At 40.7% G+C, this 22,462-nt stretch overlaps 1 protein-coding gene across 1 annotated transcript; it reads right to left on the bottom strand.

Annotated features, from left to right (window-relative positions):
* Positions 1-13,782: 13,782 nt before the first annotated feature.
* Positions 13,783-20,781, bottom strand: LOC118322255 (zinc transporter ZIP12-like). Its single transcript, XM_035653897.1, has 12 exons — positions 20,530-20,781; positions 19,530-19,859; positions 19,237-19,444; positions 18,227-18,390; positions 17,893-18,064; positions 17,326-17,498; positions 17,044-17,199; positions 16,742-16,807; positions 15,135-15,207; positions 14,842-15,000; positions 14,533-14,720; positions 13,783-14,073 (listed from the first exon to the last, which is right to left on the bottom strand). Exons 1-12 carry the CDS (start codon positions 20,773-20,775, stop codon positions 13,945-13,947), a joined length of 2,064 nt encoding a protein of 687 aa, XP_035509790.1. The 5' UTR covers positions 20,776-20,781; the 3' UTR covers positions 13,783-13,944.
* Between the last annotated feature and the right edge of the window lie 1,681 nt (positions 20,782-22,462).

Genomic DNA, 22,462 nt, shown 5'->3' on the forward strand with positions numbered 1-22,462 from the left:
GTGTGACAGTGGAACAGAGCAGTTAGAGATAAAGAGGATGATTATATTCATGATGTTTATTTTATTTATTGAAGAAGAATGTAATTGAATTAAATCTGTTAAACTGTTTCATTATTCCAAAGATGTTTGTTTCAGTTATTGTTTATTTTATTTTTTTATTTAGTTTGACACTTCGCTTTTTGTTTCTATTGTTGACCTGTTTAAAATCATTCTACTTAGTTTCTGACTTTTATTTTTGGTTCGTTTAGCCTTTTCTTTTTTATCTACACTGTTTCTGTTCAGAAGATCATCCACTCTTCATCCGTTACAGACCACAGGCATCCCTCTTTCATCCCATGCACAATTCACATGCTCAGTCCTAGAGTCCGTGGCCTGTGCATGGAGTTCACGTGAACAAACTTTTTGACGCCGATCTTAGGTCCCCATTTGTCTGTCCTCGGGCATGCAGGGTGAGACGTCTGGCCCGAGCCATGGAGGACGGCTTTAATCACTTCTGCAGTTTTCTGGAATATCACTTTGCCCGATCAATTTAGGATCCACTTCCGGAATCATCTGCCCTCCATCCAAGACATCCACTTATCATCAGTTACAGACCACAGGCGTCTCTCTTTCATCCCACTCACAGTTCCATATATGGAAGTATACTCTTTATGTTTATGAATATTGCATGTGCTTAATGTCTGTATGTGTTCTATATTTATTCCTTTTAATGTAGTGACCAGATCCACATAGGAGAATCCTCAAGTTCCAGCAATAAATTAGCGGCACGTCAATGAATGTGTGTGTGTGTGTGTGTGTGTGTTATGAACTGGATTTATTGATCAATCACCATCATCACTGTTCTTACCACACAACCTGGGCAGAGTGCACCCACACCCATAAAACTAGAACCTAAGGGTTTATTCAGTTATCCATCACTGATGTCACACACACTCTTTTATAGTGTAATTTAAAAAATTGTATTACTTGACTTGACTTGTGTGAAGCCTTGAAGACAAGCAACCATTTTATGGAAGCTCTAAGTTCTAGTCAACACTTTATTATCTTGTTTGTTTAATCCATACCAAAACCAAGAGGTACAACGAGGGGCTGGCAGGTAGATTTTATTACCTTTGGACACAGCTAGGCAAGCTGTTTCCCCCTGAATCCATATTTCATAAAGGATTTGAAAGGACACAGAAGGTTTGAAAATATGTTTTTGTTTTAGATAAATAAATAGAGCACAAATATATAAAAATGTAAAGCTATTCTTTCCTAAAGCAGATTTACATGCAAAACCCCTTTTTTGTGTATCTACATAACACCCATAAGGCCTTTATTCTGTCACTGGCATCCCCTCTGTTTAATTTGTTTCTACCCTCACACCATACTGCAGTACTGGGTGGGATGACAGTGTTGTTTTGGTGAATACAGGCAGCATTTCGGGACTCAAGTGGCCCTGTGCAGATGGTGTGTAACCTGTTGTAAAGCTTTGTGCTCATCAGTGATAGTATCAGTATCTATATATCTCCTGCTCGGGGCCCGACAGACACTCAGCTCAACGTAAATCTGGCACCGTCTTTCATCAACACTGAAGCTTCTATAGTTTATTGCCAATAATTCACAGGCTGACGTGTGTCTGCTGTGATGGAAAGGCATCATTAAAAACAGAGAGAGGTGCACCTTACAGTGAGAAGGGAAACCTATCTATCAGGTAGTCTGTCAGAGTCTATCCCCCTTTGAGAAGTAATCATCACTCAGCTGCTGCTGACGCCATAGAAAATACTGCAGGAGATCATGTCGACAAACTAAAACACTTCCTGTTTAACTTAGGTTCATTATGCTTTCTGGACGCACCTTCAAAGCTGCACTTGAGGCTGTTTATTTAAAAAACTGCATCCCTTCTTGTCATCATATCTGTTAAATTACAGAAGTACACATTAACACTATCCACAAGCAGAAACTAACTGTGAGAAAGCAAGTAATGCAACAGAGAAAGACATTTATTCCTCCTCTAGGTCTCCATTACAACCTCAATCAGTCACAGTGGCAGCAGACACTTGAAGACAAGAACAAACTTCCATCTTATGATTAAAAAACAATGCCGTATTGTGGATAACTTTAGTTTATTTTCCCAGTGCAGGATGTGGCTGTGTTGTGCCATTTGTAATTAGTTTGTGTATGTAAGTAGTGGTGTGTGAGCAGTTAATTAATAGAGCTGAGCAGGAACAAGTGCCAGCTTCTCAACTAAGTGGATAACCTGCTTTTCTTTGTTCTTATGTCATAGAAAATCTTTGGGTTTTGGACAAAACAACTGAAGCAACTACATAAAAATACCCAGCAGCACTCTTTATTTCATAACAGGACTTACAAACTCCAATCACTACTAAAATATGAGCGATAATCACTACAAAGTGTCAATGATCAGCAGCACTTTTCTTCAAATAAGTGGTTCAGAAAACGGCTATAAAATTGATCTTTATAACATAATATGGTGTCTGATGTGACCATCATTAACATGGAAGACTTCAATCACTCAGAATAACAGCAGAAAGCACTGACCTTGCCCACTAAGGGGTTAGTGCATCAACACAGTGCCAAATTAATTTAGCCTTCGCTGTAACACAGCAGGGTGGGGAGAGTGTGGAGGCAGAGAAACTCTGATTCAGATCACTGTGAACACAAGGCGTGCACTGCTTAAGTGCCTTGTAAATGTTAATATCAGGGACAAGTGCTGAACATTGTAGCTCCTCCACTATAATCAGGAGCTAAAATACAGATTTTGCAGCTTGATTTGTTCGCTCAGGCACTGATACTGTAAATTATCATGTAACAAGTTAAATGCCTGCATTCCTTTGTTTTGCCACTAGATGGCTGTATGGTGCTTCTATGACGGTTGATAGAGCAGCAGTGGTTTCCACATTTTAACATTTCCACATTCACAGTATCTAACCGCATGCATCGTTACTGCAGTTTGATGCCAGAACACACATATGGCTCTCCAGAAATATCTACTATTGGAAAACTATGACATACGTTGCTCAAAGTTCAGACAAAGGTCTGCAGGGTTAATGTTACACTTCACCCTTCCAAGATTTCCAGTGGCAGCTCCTCCATACCACTACAGTATGGCACTGGTATCCGTTACATAAAAAGTCAAGGGGTTTGCCAGGTCTGATAAGTATCAGAGTCAATAATAAGCTCTTGGCGTCACCCCTTCTCTCCATTAAATAGAGAAGAAAAAAAATCTAGAGGATGATGAAAAGGAAAAATGTCCGCAATCAGGGAGAGAGTGAGAAGGGGCTTCCTGCCCTTACCACGCCCTCTCAGACAGCCTTTCATCACCAAATCTAGTTCTCCAGCCTGAATGTACAGACGGAGGGTTGCGCCGCAACAATGTGCCGTGGAAAAGCTGCTGCAGTGGGAGTTATCAAGACACGCTGTTACAGAGACGGAGGTGAAAGAGACAGAGGGAGGCGGGCAATACAAACCCTGGTGCAACCATTTACATAAACATAACGAGGGGACGTGGGAAGCGGCAGGAGGTTAATTATGACATAATGCTCTGCGAGTTATGCAAATCCCAGTTTGAACTACCTGTATATTGTTTCTAATGCAGCTTCACATGGACACCAAAATTCAGCTTTTCAGCATGTGCTTTGATATTGAATCGTCTGTTCTTGTTTTTTTTGGTTTCCTTACTTCATTATAGGTTATCTGTCAGTCACAGAGAGGATTTCAGGACTTTAAAGGCCATCCATTGAAGTCTTATATCTAATATCTCCGCAGGAGTCAGAGGGCAAACTGACATCCTCAATTGGAGCTCATCAGACTAAAAGAATAAATGGTGATATTCATCATTAGACATCTTACTCTTTGGAACAGCCTGACAGAAGACATTATGCCAAGTCTGTCTTTTTTTAAAACTGACTACTTAGGAAGAACTTTTGTGACTGACTTGCTTTTAAGCAGTTCTCCCCCTCATGTTTAATCCTGTTGTTTGCTCTAAGCTTTGTTTCTCACTCTCTGTAAAGCACTTTGTTAACTCTGTTTTTAGAGAAGCGCTATATAAAGAAAGTTTATTATTATTCAGGGTCATGGGGGGCTGGATCGTTTCCCAGGATGCATTAGGCACAAGGCAGACTCTCTAAACACAATGCCAGGCTAGAGATGGACAATCAATCACATTTACACCTATGGGCAGCAATCAGTTTTCAATATGATCAGAAAATGCAGCAGGCCAGGCTCCCTGTGGTGTGCTTCACCCAAAAAATGGTTGTGCTCACTAAAATATGACATTGTCTTTGGAAAACAAACAAGTTCAACATTTTGGAAAATGCTTTATTTGCTTTCTTGGCGAGAGATAGGTGAGACGATTGAAAACAACTCTCATGTCTGTCAATTAAATATGAAGCCACAGACAACAGCTGGTTAGTTTAGCTTGGCATAAAGACTGGAAACAGGTGGTGCAGTCACCAAAGACTGCACCGTGCCAGGAAATAGTATATATTTATATTTATTAAAAAAACAAGACATAACGTGTTAATTTGTGAGCTTTAGAGGTGCTGGTAGGTGGATTTCATTCACATCGGGAAGGGCCAGGCTAGTTGTTTCCCTCTGTTTCCAGTCTTTATTCTAAGCTAAGCTAACCAGCTTTTGGCTACAGCTAAATATTTACCAGACGGTGAGAATGGTATCAATCTTCTTATCGGCAAGAAAACAAATAAGCGCAAAACTGAAACTATTCCTTTATAACTAAGCATGAGGTGGATCAACAGCTATCAGCGTTCATCATCTTGAAGCTGAAACATTTGTTTTTCTACCTCACGAAAAATGGGGTTGACGTAAATCTCCAGACTATAAAAGGAAATCCACGCAGAGTGCTAAAACAATGATGTAGGGCCGAAACAATGACAGATGGCCGATGTACCACAAATCCCCCCCCAAAAAAAAAGTTTGCCATCAGCAAGACGATTTCTGTGCTTACACTGCAAGAACTACACCACCTCCACATAAATAAAAATAAACTGTCCGCTTGATGATGAAGTTTGCTGACAGACATTTGACAGCTCTGCCCTTCTTCCTTCTCAATGGTGAGCTGAGCTCCAATTCAACACTGACCTCGCTACTCCCACGGCTGAGCGGTCTGGTCTGCCCTGGACCTCCACCCTTCCCAGCCTCCTCCATACTCCCCCGGGCATCAGGCCACGACCACAGGGAACGTCTCTCATCCTTTCTCTCTCTCAACCTACTCTCCGTCTGCCCTCTGCCCTCTATCTGTAGCAGCATGAGTAATTCTGTCTTTCAGGGGCTGTTTATATGCAGTTACTGGAAAGTCATTTTTATGATGCCGCGGTGGATCGATCACACAGTGACCTCGACAAGCCTCGGTTGTTCTTAAGACGCCTACAGGAATGCCAGGACGATGAGACACAAACTCAACAGGTCAGACAGGAGGGGAGAGCTAAAAACGAAACATACAAAAGATCATTTCTTAAATCCAGTCGTGCAAACATTCTTCAGTAAACAGCAGCTTTGACTGTCGACGGTGAGGAGAGGAAAGATAAAACAAAAAGAAACAGAGAACAAGATGAAAACCAAATGACAGATTGATGAATAGGCAGTGAGATAACCACACAGAAGGTCGGTTTTGTGCGTTCCCGGGATGGTGTTAGTACAGCGATTTTAAATACTATGTCCTCATTCTTCTGTGAAAAGTGAAAATAATCACAGGCGGTATGATTGAGCATGAGGGCGAGGAAAATAAGGTCAGATTAAAACGGCTGTTATGATAACACAAATGAAAAACAGTATTTACATTATTATCCAAACAGAAGAGTAGTTACTGGAAGGCCTGCTATTTCTGAGGCCCTCTTGCGGCAAATATCTCAAAGAGGATATTTCTGCTCGGCATGCGAGGGCCTCGCTGACCCCGAAACACATTACTCCTCCACTCTCTACACATCCCTCTACTGTCTCTCACTTTAATGGCCTCTCATTTTTGTAGGATGTGGTGTTACGTTGCAGAACAGACGCTCACTCTCAGCCTAATTACGTTTATCTGTGATGACTCAGACCGGAGGGGGAACTCCTCATTTGGGGACGGGACTGTGGGAATGGGCACGAGCTCCCAAGGGTGGCGAAGAAATCAGGCAATTTCTCACTAAAGCGGCTCCTGATGAGCTGTAACGGCGATGATAGCCGCTCATTCAGAAGTTCTCCGCAAGCCTTGAGATGAAGCAGACAGCGAGCCAGGAGGTTTTTGCTCTGATCTCCTCCAGCTTCCCGTTGCTCCGCCGCTGCTGCGCCAAAGATGAGGCGATGTGTGCCTCCTCCAAAAAAGGTAGAAACATTTAGGCAGGGGCGCGCATCCTTAACCCGGCCCATCCTGTCCCTTGCAGGTCTGCTCAACAAAGACCAGACACGATGAGTTTGTACCTCGCAGGGTCTGCTTTATAACAGGCCATTGTGGATGCAGCTCAGGAGAGAGGCCTCCACTTAACATACTGTACCCAACAGTGTTTACAGAGGGCTTTCACTGCAATGCACATCTCATCCCTGATGGATGATGATGACTGAAGCCGGGCTCTTATGCCAGTTTGCATTTACTGTCGGATTTACACACACTCACACAAAGTGTTACATTCCTGAATGAAGCAACTGTTGTATGAAATGTAACTTGTACGGTGCACAAAATGATCAGATACCTTCTCAAAAACAGTCCAGAGGCAGTATAAACCTACTCTCTCTCGAGTGGTGGCACCGTTTGCCTTTGCAAGATGTTAAAATCAAGTTTAAATATACTTTTTTTAATTTATCAGACAGCTGATAGTAAGATAAGATGTTCTCTTATTGATCCACCAAAGGAGAAATTCAAAATCAGACACCACAGCATAGGGAAATGTAGTGCAAAAAGTACAGAAGTGTAAAAGTACAATAAAAAAAATTACAAAATAAGAAAAAATACAATAGAAAAATATATACACTATATGCAATAAAATGCTGTGCAAAATATCTTGAGCAGCGTATGACTAAAAAAAAAAAAAAGGACTGTACATGTGCAATTTTAAGATAATAGTTTGTGTGTTTGTGTTTGTAGGTTAATCAGCGGGGGGTTGGAGGTACTGGGTTGGAGGTGGAGTTTTGGAGTCTGATAATAGAGAGATGACAACAAACGAGACAGAGAAAGAGATGGGGAAGGACGTACAGCCAAGGTCCTCAGCTGGAGGATGTGGTCAATCCCCTAAGAAAACGTGGAGCAGTGCTCCAAAGCTGAAATGTTTTTTGCAAAGTGAACTGCCGTCCTTACCTGGCGAACGAGGCTGTTGGTTGTGGTGTCGGAGGAGGTGCTGCCATCTGAACCTTTAAATCGACCTTTTCTTCTAGCTCCTTTGCCGTGAGACTACAGAGAGCCAAGAATGAAATATTGTTATAGTTCCTCCTGTCCATCGTTAAAGAGATCTCGTCCTAACACGACTCCAATGTCAGAGACAATGGACAAAAATCACAGTACTGATTCTGCGCAAACATGCATTGACGTCCAGAAGGAATTAATCTGAGGTTTCAGCAGGCGTAGAGTGAGAAAAGTGTTAATCATCCAACAAGATTATTTTTATGTTTAATTAAATCATTTGGTCTGTAAAAAGAGCCCACAAATGTCTTATTTTGACAGTCCAAAACAAATAGAGTCGGCTGCAACCAATATTTATGCTTGAAAAATTAAATGAAAAGTTTTAGGCTGCAACGATTAGTCAATTAATGGATTAATCCATCGATGGAAACCTAATTGCCCCCAGAAATCACTGATTCCATCCTTGCTCAGCTGAAGGACGTTTATATGGAGAGGGAATTTTATACTAAAACACTATCAAATATATTCACTTGATTTTGTTGGAGCTTCAGCTGAACTTTAAAATGCATTTTTTCTTGTGTATGTGGATTTGTCTCCAGTCTCTTACATTGAAACTGCACTAAGAAGGCTTCTCCACACATCAGTATGAGGAGGAGGAACAATTACAGCGAGCAAAAACTGTTAGACTGCACATATGGGCATGTGGGTATTGTTTTAAGGCTTCTTTTAGACATCACAGAGAGCCTTGCTGTTAGTTCAGTTAGTTAAATACAGCTTTCACTGTTTCATTTGAAGTGTGATATTATGACAGTTGTCATAAAAATGATGGTAATTATGTGGGTGGTCTCCAATATGCAAGCCGATATGGTGAGGGGCTGGAAAAGTAATGCACTCAGCTCAAGTAGCTGATGCAGCATGTGTTGCTAGTAGCAACTGAAAAACAGAAATTGGTTTAAAATCTGCCTTTTATTCCAGCCCGTTCCTTGGGGACATGTTAATTGTGCATATAAAAAGAGAGAGAGAGAAAGAGCTTTTTCTTATGGAGGCGGTCATGCAGAAGAGTTTGAGCTGACCAGAGAGAGTCTGGAGGAACAGGAAGAGGTTTCATTAACCCCAATTAGCCAAATACAAAATGGCCTAATACATGTTGAACAAATGGACTTTACTGCATGAGAAAGATAATGGATAAAGGCTTTGTGTATGATATTGGCAATGAGGCGGAAGTAACCACTACTCAAGTGCCATTGTAAAGTGCTTTATTGATCTCTATGCCAATCTATAGCCTAATTCTGCTAGGTTAATATTCATTTACTCCACTACATTGAGCTGACAGTTACTTTGCAGATTATAATTTTTCATTCAAAACAAATTAGCACTTATTTGACTTTTTAAACTACCTACCTAACAGCATACAATTGTAAAAATGTGCTTTACTTTGACAAGCTACAACATTAGAGACACTAACATATCAATAATCCAATAAATAATAAAACACTACAAGAAAGAAAGTCTTCATAATTAGTACTTCTGATAGGTAACGTTAAGTAAGTTGAATGTTACTTGTAATAGTATATTTGGACATTGTGTTATCACTGTTTTTACTAAAGGATGCTACAACTTGATTAAAATGGTTTCACCTGGATTTTTGTTTTTTAAATCGAGAAAAATCTCACAAACAACCAAGATAAATATTAAAATCTTTCTTATATTTTTAGGTATTTGGTTTTATATGAGTAGTAGACTAACCTTAAAACACTAGCGGCGTACGTAATCAACACTTATTTATTTAAACTAGCAGCCACCAATGGGCGCGAGGAAGCGGACAGGTTGAGGGGCAGGTGAGTTAAAGTTACCCCGTTTCTCCCTCACACTGACTTTACACAACTATTAACAGGCTTAATTCAAATTAAAACTAATTTAAATGTAATTAAACTTACTTGTAACATCGGATGTTCCAGCGAGTCCATGTGTTTGTCCAGAGGTGTTGCCGCTCTTGTTTTCGGAGTGTTACTGACGACCATTACACCATTTGATAACAGCTCATGTTCAGCGATACCCCTCGGCTCGGACAGATGCCCCAGCTGTGCTCAACACGGAAGATAAAGCGCATTTTTTATTTATTTTTTTACCCAAACACACCGCTACTCCCCCCGCTGCTGCTGCCGCTCCTGGTAGAGCTGGCACCGCCAATCTTCCAAGTTTGAGACAGGAGAGTTTAAAGGAGGAGCTTGAGCGGAAGAGGTTTGTGAAGCAGTATTTTTTCCCTCTCTCTTGTTTCCTGATGATGATGATGATGATGATGATGATTTTGAATTCACGGATATTATAGCCTTCCTCACAGAGCCTCCTCATCAGTGCCCTCCTACCCACACTGGCTGAGAGCTCTCCTGCTCCATGCGCCCTCATCCAACGCCAACACCTCTGCCTTTCACACAGTACACAGGGATGGAGATGAATAACAGCTTTAAAGCAGAAGATATGTCTGAAAATAATAATATACGCTGGGTTATTAAAGCTTTTTTTTTTTTTTTTTACCTTAAAGTGACAATAATGGACAAATATTGTATTATTTTGATGCCATTTCACTAATATTTAGCTTTTTGCTTTTGCATTGTACACAAAAGATGAATAGCTTATGAAATAGGATGTTTTTTTAAATACATTAAACTCCCAAAAGGATACAAGTACAACTTAATGATTTTGAGGTTGTTTTTAAAAAAACACAATCAATTGATTAATTGTTTAAATAATGAGCAGATTAATCCACATGGAATTTAATAATTAGATGCAGTCCTACACAAAATAGTTAAAAATGAGCTCCGCTTCAACCAACTACAACAATAAAGTTCTGCTTTTACATTAATGGAAGAGTATTAATAATCGAATCATATACAATATTTACTACTACAACAGTCACAGGGGACATTTTTCTTAATTGAGTACTTTTATTTTAAATAAAGGTCCAGTGTGTAACATTTAGGAGGATCTATTGGCAGACATATAATATAATATTCATAGTTATGTTTTCAAATCACCTGAATATATAAATTATTGTGTTTTTGTTACCTGAGAATGACCCGTTTTTATCCACCATATTGAACCGCTATGTTTCAGCTTGTCTCATTCTCAGGTGGTCAAATACAGACGTGAGCAGTGTTCAGTTAGTTGCAATCTTCAACCGCTAGATGCCACTAAATCACACTGGACCTTTAAGTACATTTTACTGATTATACTCACATACTTTTACTTAAGTAACATATCAGTGCAGGGTTTTTACTTGTTTACAGTGCAGTATTGGTATATTTGCTTTAGTAAATGATCTGAATACTACACCACTATAGACTTTGAACCCAAATGACACTAAAGTTCAGCTCATTTTAGTGAAAATAGTCTTTTCTAGGTGAAAAGGAGATTGATAGATGATTGAAAGCAGAAGAATATAATGCTGGATCTCTTATGAGGAAAAAGAAATCACGTACAGGGTGGTTTAGGGTCTAGTCCTACATATACTGGGCCTGACATTCTAAATATTATGTGAAAACACAAACTTAATTAATAATAATTCAATTTAGCTCTTTTGGTTTTAGAGTCCTTGTTTTGTCACATTGTTGTTATAGCTTATTGACATATGTGGATAGAACAGAGCCATTGGGTCATTTACAGTTTGAATTAATGGATTAAAGTAGCACCACAACTACTTATTTTAGTTATTGATTAATCTAGATATTGTTTTTTACAATTAATTATGTCTTGGTTTGTCCGACCAGCAATCAAAAACTGATATAAAACAGAAAAAAAGCAGCAAATCATCACATTTGAGAAACTGCAACCAGGGAATATTTCACATAGATTAATTGACTAATTGTTTCATTTGCTAGATGAATTAACTTAATGTTTCAGCTCTAGATTTAAGTGGTACATTTGCTAAGGCAGTAGCAGTTTGCACATGTTCAGGTGTGTTCTCCACAGAGGTGAAGGAAAGGTACTGCAGCTACTTACACTATAGTGCCTCTCTGTCTCTGTGATGCACAGCTCTGTACACACTTCCAACCACATCCTGCAGCTGAGGTGAACCCCTTCCTCAGACCACTTTTTACCACAGACAGCTCTGAAGTTTTGTTATTCATTATTGCCCTCTAGTGGCTTCATGTGCTTTTGCATTTTTAAAGGGTCACTCCACTGATTTTACACATCAAAGTCAGTGTACCAGTCGTGAGTAGTACTGCTGTACCTTTAAAAACAGTTGTTTTAATGTCCTCTGTGGCTGTGGAGGGGGCTCTCCAAAGTCTGAAATAATCAACCATAGATGATCTCACAGTGATGTCTTTAGGTTTATTTCGGGCCTGGGTCTCGGAGGACATTTTTAACAGAGCGCCAGTGTTACAGACTGCATGGAGTTTGAAGGATGTGGGCCTCTACCAGGCACGGATGGTCATGAGTGGCAGTATAGGAAATGTACGATCCAGTGTTTTTTAGGAACTTTTTGGACATCTCAGCCACTGTTGCTGCTACTAAATTGAGTCCCCCTTTAAACTAGAGACATAATGACACAAGGATGTCCAGCTGATTAGCAGTTTCAAGTCCTGTGATTGCGACTATAATGTCACACTACCGGTATCTATAAGTCGATCTCACGTGGCTTTGTGTAATAACAAGGTGCAGGTGCAATGCATTATTTTCAGTCAGATCAAATCAAAGGGAAAAAAACCTTCTATATTTCCTGTTTTGTTTCTCTATTAGCTTTCCCCATTGTTTCTGTGTGTTCTGCTGACCCGATGGCCCTGGAGCTGAACTGCTCTCCTGACAGGGTCTCTGAAGAGCAAGTGAGGATACTCAGTGTTCACACCAGCATGGCCCAGATAAAGAGCACTTCCTTCCTCCATCCTGGCGGCAGTTGCCTTGAAAAGACACAGGCATGCCAAAAAAATGCCTCTTTGGTGCGAAAGAGCAGATTTACACACAAACCAGTAGGCCTGAAGCTTTCCTGGAAATGCCAAAGGGGTTGGCATTTCCAAAAGAACAGCAGAAATGCTAGAATAAGAGAAAATGCAATGGACTTCCTGCTATTGTTTGAACATCACTCGGGAAGTCACAATAAATGGTGTCAGCTTTTTCTGATGTGAAAGTCGAATAATCTCATGACACTGTCAACGTAACTGACTTTCCACTTGGAGCTTAGAAAGGGAAATTAACATAATCATCATGCAACTAATCCCCAACGCCAATAATGCGAGTGCTTGGCAGCTGTTTGTTCAAATTTCACAGATATACGCTGATGCCGAGAACACCAGGATTTAATCACAGCAAGCTGATTAAAAAGAGAAGAAAATTCTCTTAAGCCCACTCATTCTTTCGATATCACAAATCCAATTTTATGTACAAATAAGTTGATTTATTGTGTTTCATTTATCTCCTTGTTCTGATGTATTTATCACATTCTCTTCATCGTCCACCTCCTTTTGCAGGCCCACTCTGGCCAGTAAAGAGCGTGTGCGCTGTGTGGGCCGGATCGCTCCAGAGTTTTCTGTCTTGTACACCAAACATTAGTCATCCAGGTTGGTGGATGAAGAGAACAAGTAGCTCAGGTGGGTGGAAGTGCCCTCATATTGGATCACAGAGAGGCCTCAAAAACAAAGAACAATGCCTCTGAGATGAGAAGCTGAACGAGAGCAATGCTTCTCCAAACAGAGCTTCAAAAATAAATGTATTTTAGAGCAGCTTGTGCCTTACAAAGAAGTATTAGTCCTTTCTTTGCGACTAAAATAAGTGTTTCACGTTAAGCCGGTCAGGTTATGTATATTTATACGTTCAAATTAAGATAATGCTATATTTTAAATGCACAATTTCCTAGTTTCCTGGAAAGCAAGTCTAATGTAATTAGGCACATATAATAAGGAAAATGTGATTTTCCTTTAAAAATAAACTGGGTGTCGTAAAGAGGGTCTTATGAAAGACAGGTTATCTTCTTAAAATGTGTCTTTTATGAGTCCTCCGGTTCACAGAAGGGGAAATACTAAATCACTACAGTGTTAACTAAATGAACACCGTACAAATTTAACAGTTCTTTCAGGAAACTTCTTGGTAAATACTCACAAATTAGGCAGAAAATTATAGACCTGTAAAATAAAGCTACCCAGTTAAAATAGAAAAGAAAACATTGTATAAAATCAACAAAAAACCCACACTTACTTTTCCCTCATCAGTATAAAGACACAAATGAGCAGGTAGATTTACAATACTTTATATTTTGCTAGTGAGAATTTACTTTAAAATCAAAATGATTTGATTGTCTGAGGCAATATATGTATTTCACAGTACAACAGATATGCACAATTGTACCTGATGCTGCCAAATACGTTAGTAAGTATAATAGTTTCCAGATACAGGCACCCATGATACCTAACATACAAAAATAAATCATAAAGTATAAAAAAAGAGGATTCATACAGCTAACGTACATTTATCATCCAGTGCTGAGACTACAACATCATAAATACTCACTCATTGCTAAAACATCCTAGTTGCATACACAGCAAAGAGATGATAAGACAATGGAAAGTAAAAAACATTTGTTTCAGCTCAAACCCGCGTGAAGAGATGAGTCCCGTACACATTTAGAGTTTGAGTTCATGCTCAAAGAGTGCGAGGAGCAGAAGACAGGCCCAACCCATCAATAGGCCGAGATTCTGGAGGAGAAACATGAGGCACGGTCTGTCGGTCTGCACTCGATTCATCTCTGGAAGCTAAAAAAAAGATAGAAATGAAGAGTAAAACGAAATTATTAACAGTTTTAGTAGACAAATTGCAACGGCTGGCATTATGAAAATCAACAATGTGATAGTCTGTCTCTCAATATTAATAGCGACTTCCTACATTGTCCATGGCACTCTTTATTTACTACTAAAGATCTTTAAAAACAGGTCACACATATGTAATTTCTAAAGAGGCTAAATCATTCAATTGAATAGTTAGCAAAAGCTACTCAAATATGAGTAACAAGGTTGGGAATCAGTGTTCACGTCAAAATAAATACAGTTCTCACAGTCATAACGAAGTATAATGATACCTAGTTCAATGGTGTGGCTTATTGTATAGTTTTTGTAGTTATGGCACAGATGAATAAACTATACCAGGGTGAATAAATTGTTTTTTCATTGGATTTCATGGATTTGTTTGCAACAAGAAGGCTAAGGCTCCCTTACCATTTCTACCAGTGACAAATAGAGGAAAATCCCAGCAGTAACAGCGAAGATCCACCGCTGCACTTCCATCTCTGAGGAAACAAACAGTCCGATGTAGAGGCCCATGAAGGCCGTCAGAGCGCTCAGGAAGTTCATCAGCACAGCAGTCTTCACTGAGAGCCCAGAGCTGAGCAACACTGCAAAGTCCCCTTTGAGACAGAAAGCAGAAAAAAAGATAAGTCGTCAGTCAAGCAGAGTGTTTCCTGGCCTCAGCCATAAAAACAAAACAACAAAAAAAGCGTTCCCAAAGTAAGAACCGTGACCTCTCACCCATCTCGTGCGGGATCTCGTGGCACAGGATGGCCACGGTGGTCGCCATGCCGGTCTCGGCAGAAGAGGAAAAGGCCGCCCCGACAACCAGGCCATCGGCGAAGTTATGGAGGCTGTCTCCCACGATTACCATCACAGCTAGCAGGGGAACCCCTCGTCCTGGGAACACAAAGGGAGCCTGTGTCGTTACAGTTCATCCTCAGACCGGGACAATTGCTCTGTCATGCCGGGCGACTAATTACAAAGCACATCACATTCGACTGTACTGTGCAGCTTATATTGACAGAGCTTACTCTGATGTGAAGGCCTCCTTATGTCTGAGTGTTCAGGAGATACTTCTGTACACTCCAAGTCATCCACAGGTCCCTGTAGGATACAGATAATTATTCACAGTACAGATTGATGAACTTTCTTAACCTCTGATTCTAATTTAGTTAAATGAAGGGAGCTGGATGAGACAGGATATTTTTATGTAACAGGAGTGGTTGGAGAAAAAAAAAGTCTGGTTTCCACGTGTGTGACCCATCGCTGTGTCCAAACATCTCTGTGTCCGAAAATGTTACAGTTTAAGTATTTATTCAACTGTACGCGAGCGTGAAGTGCATTCTGAATGATTCAATACTTCTCATTCTCCAACATCCTACATACTCTGTTCCTTCACTCCCTCCTACACCACTCTTCATCGCCTGTTATATAAGAGCAGCACAGGAAAATTGATTTGAGTGAATTTTTTTATTTATTTTTTTAAATGTGAACATTGATTCAGTTGATTCATGCTATCCTCAATCTGCAGTGTGTGCATAGATAAATCATTTCATTGAGTCTTGCCATTGTCACATCTGTTTTATCCTGTCGTGTATGTGTGTCAACAAAAAAGTCGGACAAAATGATGCCGTAATTGACCATTTGCTGACCTGTCAACAGTGCCCTCTAGCAGTACTCCACTGTGTATAACAAGTACATTAGTGCTTTCTTGATGCTTGGGAGGAGGAGTAGTGTGGGAGTGAAGCCTCACTGGGGCAAATGAAACCATGTTGACTTTAATAACTCGACAGTGGTGAAGCATAGAATACAATGTTTACCTTAGTTGAGAGCTACCACAGCTGCTTCGTGTTTTTTGGAGCCTAGTAAACTTTGTTGCACAAAGTAAGAATTAAAATGTAGTTTTTTGACAGTGACGGAAAAAGGTGAGATTATAATTACTGAATTTATATTTATAGTCGCAATAACCAATAAATTACCAGCTACAATAAGACAACTGCACAAGACATACCTCCCACTGACTTAAGTTAGTTATAATACGTGCACACAACATGTTTGAAAATGGTTGAAACATCCAGTTTCTGCCAATCCAAGTGCTGTCCCAACTGTAACAATTTACACTTTTAGATAATTAATAGTGTTCAGAATTCAAATGAGGTCTTTGAAGATGATAATACCGAGTAAATGCTTGAGTCCCGATCCATTCCGATGTATTTTCGTAGATAGAACAGGTGAATTGCTATGCTTTGCATAAAAAAATGCCTGCATTCAAGTTGTTCCTTGAAGTTTCTTTTATACTTGCGGATTACATTAATATATTACTCTTAATGGGTTTTTTCTTCACAGTGAAGAGGAAAGACAGACAGCGGAAAGAGCTGATGACGGCTTCACTGTGCACGAAAGCTTGGTGAGTTAAACACCTGTACAGCTGCACTTGTTGCCGTCTTCTTCTTCTAGAATATGTGTAGGCATATATTCTTCCCTGTAAGCTCTTAAAGAATTGCATTCCTACTGTAGAAAAACAAGTCAGAATTTTGCATTAAAAAATTGGTTCTGGTGACATGCGTTGTCCCTGAGTCTCATCTACAAGTAAATATCAGGGGTGATGAGGGGAATCAGAGCACAGATACAAACTCACCAGCTGTATGGTGGAGATGGACTTGCCTCTCTGTGACGGACCATTACAGTTGAGCTCTGCATGACCCTGCAGACAAAAAAAAGTCATGAGACCTCTGTCGCTCAACAATCAGCTCTGCAAAAGTTCAGACTTGGCAGAAACTTGCTTGTTCATGGAAAACTCTCCTCTGGCCTCTGGCTAGATAAAGAAAATCAGCCACAACCTTCCCCTTTGACACAATATGGTTTGAGTGATTTGCCACAGTATCTGTGCCATTTTTATGTCATCAAATAGATAAAGGCAACATAAAACAATACTCTTACATGGCCGTGAGAAGGGACCACAAAGGAAAAGATTCTTTCAATTAGGAAAAAGCCGTAGATCCCTGCGATCATGCCCAGAATCCTCCACAGATACTCCTTTCCTTCTGTAAAGTGTTCGTCAGCATGACTGTGAGTGTCATCGTGGAGGCCAAGGATCTCCAAAGGAGACAAAAAGAAACACAATTAGACATTTACTCCACAGTCAGCAGAGAGTCTCTTTATACATGTATGTCGCTTGACTCACAGTTACAGAGGATGGTGCAGTGGTTCTGTGTCCTATACCTGTGGTATGAGGTGCAGGAGTGCATCTCCTGAGAGGGTTCCCACTGCGAGGCCCACAAACAGCTGCAGGATGAGGTTGTAGGTCTCCTGGCAGGAGTTGAAGAAGATGAGGCAGATACCGAGCATTGAGCCCACCGTGATGAGGAGGACAGCGGCCGTGCTGTAGCCATACTCTGAAGAGAGGAGAGTTTTGAGTTAATACACATTGTTTTCTTTGCAAATATATAAAGATTATAAATTCTGTCTGATAAAAACACAAAATAAAACAAAGATATACCCGATTCTGAAGATTACAAGGACTACTTTTGCACTTATCAATTTAGATTTATTGTACTGTATGTACGTGTGTCTTTTTGGCTTTTATAATGTTTGAATTGTGCAAACAAACCAAATAAACCAAAGAATGTGACTTGACTTCGTAACTAATTTAACTGAATAGTTTTTCCTGTGCTAGATTAATGGAAAAGGTCCTGCTCAATTTAGTAAAATAAGAGTCACAAATCAATAACTAATTAAATAATGTATTCATTGGTGACTGTAGGGAAACGATGAGGTAAAATGTCTTACTCTCAAGAGCAGTGGGCGGAGATCCTCTTCTCTTTTGCTCTGCAGACTCACAGGCATTGCCTAGCAACTGCTGAATGATGGCTGGGCAAATTTGTCTGAAGTGCTCCTTGGAAATTGGCAAATGAGGATTCAGAGCAAAAATATCCACCAGCTGATTGGCTGAAAAACATACCTGATTAGATTCAAAGGAAAAGACAAATTTGTGGATGAGTAGGAGGCTCTTCATATCAAGCCTTACACTGTCTGCATGCAGCTTACAGCAATGCTGTCTTGCTTCCTGTGATTCTAAGTACAGAATATTCTCTTTTAAATTGAACATTTGCCCCAGCCTCACCTGTGCCCAGTCTTGCCTCAGTCCTCCGGTTTCATGGTTGCAACCATCCAGCGGAGGCCCCGCCCCTTTCTGTGATCTCCTTGTGATGCTCCGCCTCTTCCTGTCGTGAGAGTGTGTAACTCCTTCCTGTCCTACGCCCAGCTGATGAAGCAACTCCTCTAAGTCTGAGCAACAAAAAATATACATAATGATACTATGTGCCAGGTCAGATTCAACCAAATAAATCAGCGTCTGTTTGGACAAAATACAACCTTATGCAGATGAGATTAAAATAGAGCAGAAGTTCCACTCAGATGACTGATCATTAATGGCTGTAGCCAGTATTAAAGTTCTACTGAGATGTTGGATTGAACCAGCAAATTGCCTGTATTTAAAAATTAATTTTTGCACTTTTCATATAAAAGATGACTGTATTTTATTTTTAGCAGCATTGAGAAGCAATGACACATCTGTAACCTCCCTCTTTTAAAAACCCAGATTAATGAAAATCTTTCAGGAGGGTTAGCCGCTCTTTTATGCATGATGACTCATTCCTCCTAGTCAGGGGCAGTGAGATGAAACACCTTGAAATGAGAATGTATTTTAAGAAGAGACTGAAGAGTTGAAGCAGCTGAAATACATTTTTTTTACAACGGCAATGGATCAAATGGCTTTGTGTAATTTTTAAAGATGTTGCTCGTAGTGATGAACCCACAGAGAATTACCACCCGACTCTGAGATTCCCCTCAGCTTCACGGAGATATATAGCTTCTTTCAGCTCATTCTTTTGGTTTTATGGCCCCCATCTTCACTGTTTTGGTTCACTCACTGCGCTATCATAGTGTCACTTTTGGCAGCAACAGGCAGCTATTTTTCGATTAACCCATTACCTTCTCTGCACCAAACAGGAGGTAGGCACAGTTTGCGACAAGCTAGTGAATAGTGGAGCATTTAGAAGCTAAAGAGCCAGGTATTTAAATAAAAAGCAACTGTCAGTCTGCTTAAATGTGCGTTTCTGCTCTTGAACTTACCTATTATTTGCAGGTTACTTGTGCGATTAAGGGAATGAAAGATATAGTCGGTAAAGAAAGCAGGAGACGGGAGGTTCTTCCGTCTGAAACAGTGGCCCTGCAGTATGTGGCTGATGATGGCTGCGGCCAGTTTGGGCACAGAAGACACACCAGCACCTGGATTTTCTTTTACGTTAACATCTTCAAGGAGGGCAGTAGCATCAATACACTGTGGGATGAAAAGTGAAATGATCATATGTGTAATGTGCACCTGCTGAGACAGGATATATCTCAGATAAGAAAAAGAAACGTACTTCCGAATCAGATGATGTATCCTGATTAGAGGGGTCGTAGTGCTGGTTGATGAGCTGCAGAATACTTTCTGTTTCACTGGATGATAGGAAGCGGTCATCCTCAGCTGGGTGTAGATTAATGAGGGCCAAAAGGTAGAACTGATAGTTCCCAAATGAGGAGGAAGAGGACGAGGAAAGGGAGGCAGGAGAGGCGGCATTTGACACACAAAGATCTTGCAAGTTAATTATGTAGTACAGCAGAACAGTGGAGATCCGCTGGTACTCCTCCTTAGTGAAGTAAGCCTTCCCATCATCCTCTAGAACAGAGAGAGCTACATCTGGTGTCAGGCACTGTAAGAAGAACAGGAACACGCAAGAAGAAGATTTCAGGCAGATTTTAGGGACATAAAGTCGCAAAATAGCAGGGTATGTGACATTAGATTTACATGTCAACATGCGGTGGCGAAGAGTCAGCTTGACAAAAGGCCTACTTTCTCCGGGCTTACACTGTACTTTGCTTCTGAGAAAAGGCTTTGTGCTGCTGTTTATGTTTAGGTAAAGAGAATACAAACCCAATTAGACCCACAAACAAAAAAATATAGATGCTTAAGAGAGACAGTGAAGCACTATTCATTGTTAGAAAGAGCAGACTATTCTGCAAACAATGAGGAAAAGTAAAAAGTTGGCTCTTTACTTTCAAGCCTTGACACACACATAATCCTATTGTCAGCCCACCTGCACAAACATATGAAGTACCTCTAACTCCACTCTATGGAGTGTATTATGTCAAACTGAGGGATGTCTAAAGCCACTCAGCATGAATGCCCCATAAAGGTCAAGGACTTAAGCCTCCACATTCACTCACATTCCAGTCATAACAAGTATGTTTCTTAGAATAAGCAAGCAGCAATGGGATGAATACATAAAAAGTACTTAGCATATGGATGTAAAAGTGGTTCAATTTATCATCAAGTGATACTTGTAATTAACTTGTAACTAGTAATTAAGATGTACACCTTACTCTGTCACAGGCATCTTGAGAGGTGCCAAGCCGCTCTGCACAGTGCACTGCCCGGAGGAGTGTGGCGATCAGGATACCGGTGTGGTTCTTTTGGAGCTGTGGCTCGTTGTCGGTACCCAGGGGCATGTCCAAGGCCCTGAGAGCCTCTTGCAGGTACTCCTGTTCCTGACCTTTCACCTCCTGCACCCTCCCCAGCAGACAAAGAAGCAGCAGCAGCAAAGCGGGAGCAGTGCTCCTGGAGTTCATGTTCCTACCGAGGCCGTCCGACTCCCTCAAGCTCCCACGACTGGCTTAGGACTTCAGACAACAAGGAGACGATGGATAGAAAACACAAACAAGCAAATTGAGAGAGAAGTTTGCATCAAGGTGAACAAGAAGAGAGAACAGAAAGCTTCTAGAGAAGAAGAGCTGTGGGAGGTGTTAATAATAGGTACGCCTGATCTGGTGGAGGACAGGAGGGCTTGGGGGGCACCCCTCAGCTGAACCAACCCTTACAGTGCCGAACGGTCAGCCAAAGCCTGGGCCCCTCAGTCCACAACAAAAGGATTAGTGCAGGCAAGTGAGAGAGCACAGGGGCAGGGAGAAGGGGGCATGAAGGGGGAGACAGTTGAGAAAATAATTAGTACTGGGGAAAATTAGGGACTAGGGAAAAGCTATAATTACCGCTAAGCAAAGGCTCTCACAGAGATCTAAAAAAAAGTTTTCTTAAAGTGCTAGAAATGCTGCAGCCGTTCAGTTTGTATCCTAGTTTTAAGAAAGTCTTCATTATGGTCTAAATACTGAACCTTTTTTTGCAGCATCAGTTGTTCAGAAACAAGACAGGAGCTGGTATGAGTGAGTACATGTAGCATGTTGACTACAATCCCCAGATCTCCCCCCTCCCCACCCCCATGCATAAAGCACTGGGGATGTTCATATCAAAGGGGTTTCTTATTCTGCATGATCTCTGAGTCATCAAAGATCAAACATACTGCCCAAAAACATGCCAAGCTTTCTCGCAACACTTTCCAACATCCGCCCACACTGTTCACCCAGCAGGTCAAACCGACCAAGCAATAAGAGGACAAAAGCTGCAGCAGTACTGAGATGGAATAGATGAAAAAAAAGGCTTACCGGATGAACCTACCGTTCTCCCCTCTGCTCCTCTCAGCTGCTGCAACTAGGTTTGTTGTCCTCCTCCGGCTGGATAAACAGAAGATCCGGTGACTGTTTGGGGAGAATTCTTGGGCATGGGTGCTGCTGGTAAAACCCTCTTACGAGAAGTAAGAGTTGAGTAAGCTCCTGAGGATTAGCCGCGACAGCCTTGGAGAGCTGTGGTTGCCATGGAGAACGCTGCCTCATTTTCTACATTAGGTGATGGGGGTGGCCTGCTGCGGGTAGGGGTGATTGAATGGCTGATGCCTGAGCGAGTAATATTTACAAAAAAAAAAAATTAAAATCAGCATTAATCATATAAGATTTTAAATAAAAATCACAGTTGGGATCAGTTCTAATTATATTTTTCTGTATGTACAAAAAATGTGTACGAATGTATATTTTCACAACCTTCCACGACATGTTTATTTACATTTTAAATTACCTATTATATATGGCTGACATTTAATAATCTGGTCATATGCCTTTCCGTCATTAACAGCTATCTAGTCATTATAGAAGGGGTCTTGTTTGTGAGAAGGTGTGTGAAATACTGCAACAATGACACAGAGACATGATGCTCCTCTCCCTTGATCACACTGTCACATTTAAAGTTGGCCAAACAACAACAGTTTCCAAAAAGTTTCCACAGTATTGTTGGTAGAAATCCTTATCTCACTCTTACTCAGGAGCCTGACAATCAGCAAGTTATCCTATAATGACTGTGGGTATGAAGAGATTACATCTTTAATAAATCGAAGAAGAGTTGGTATTTATAGCAGCATCGCCCTAGTGATGG

The sequence above is a fragment of the Morone saxatilis genome, unplaced genomic scaffold, assembly GCF_004916995.1.
Source record: "Morone saxatilis isolate NCDOM2014 unplaced genomic scaffold, NCSU_SB_2.0 Contig0, whole genome shotgun sequence".
Classification (NCBI taxonomy): domain Eukaryota; kingdom Metazoa; phylum Chordata; class Actinopteri; family Moronidae; genus Morone; species Morone saxatilis.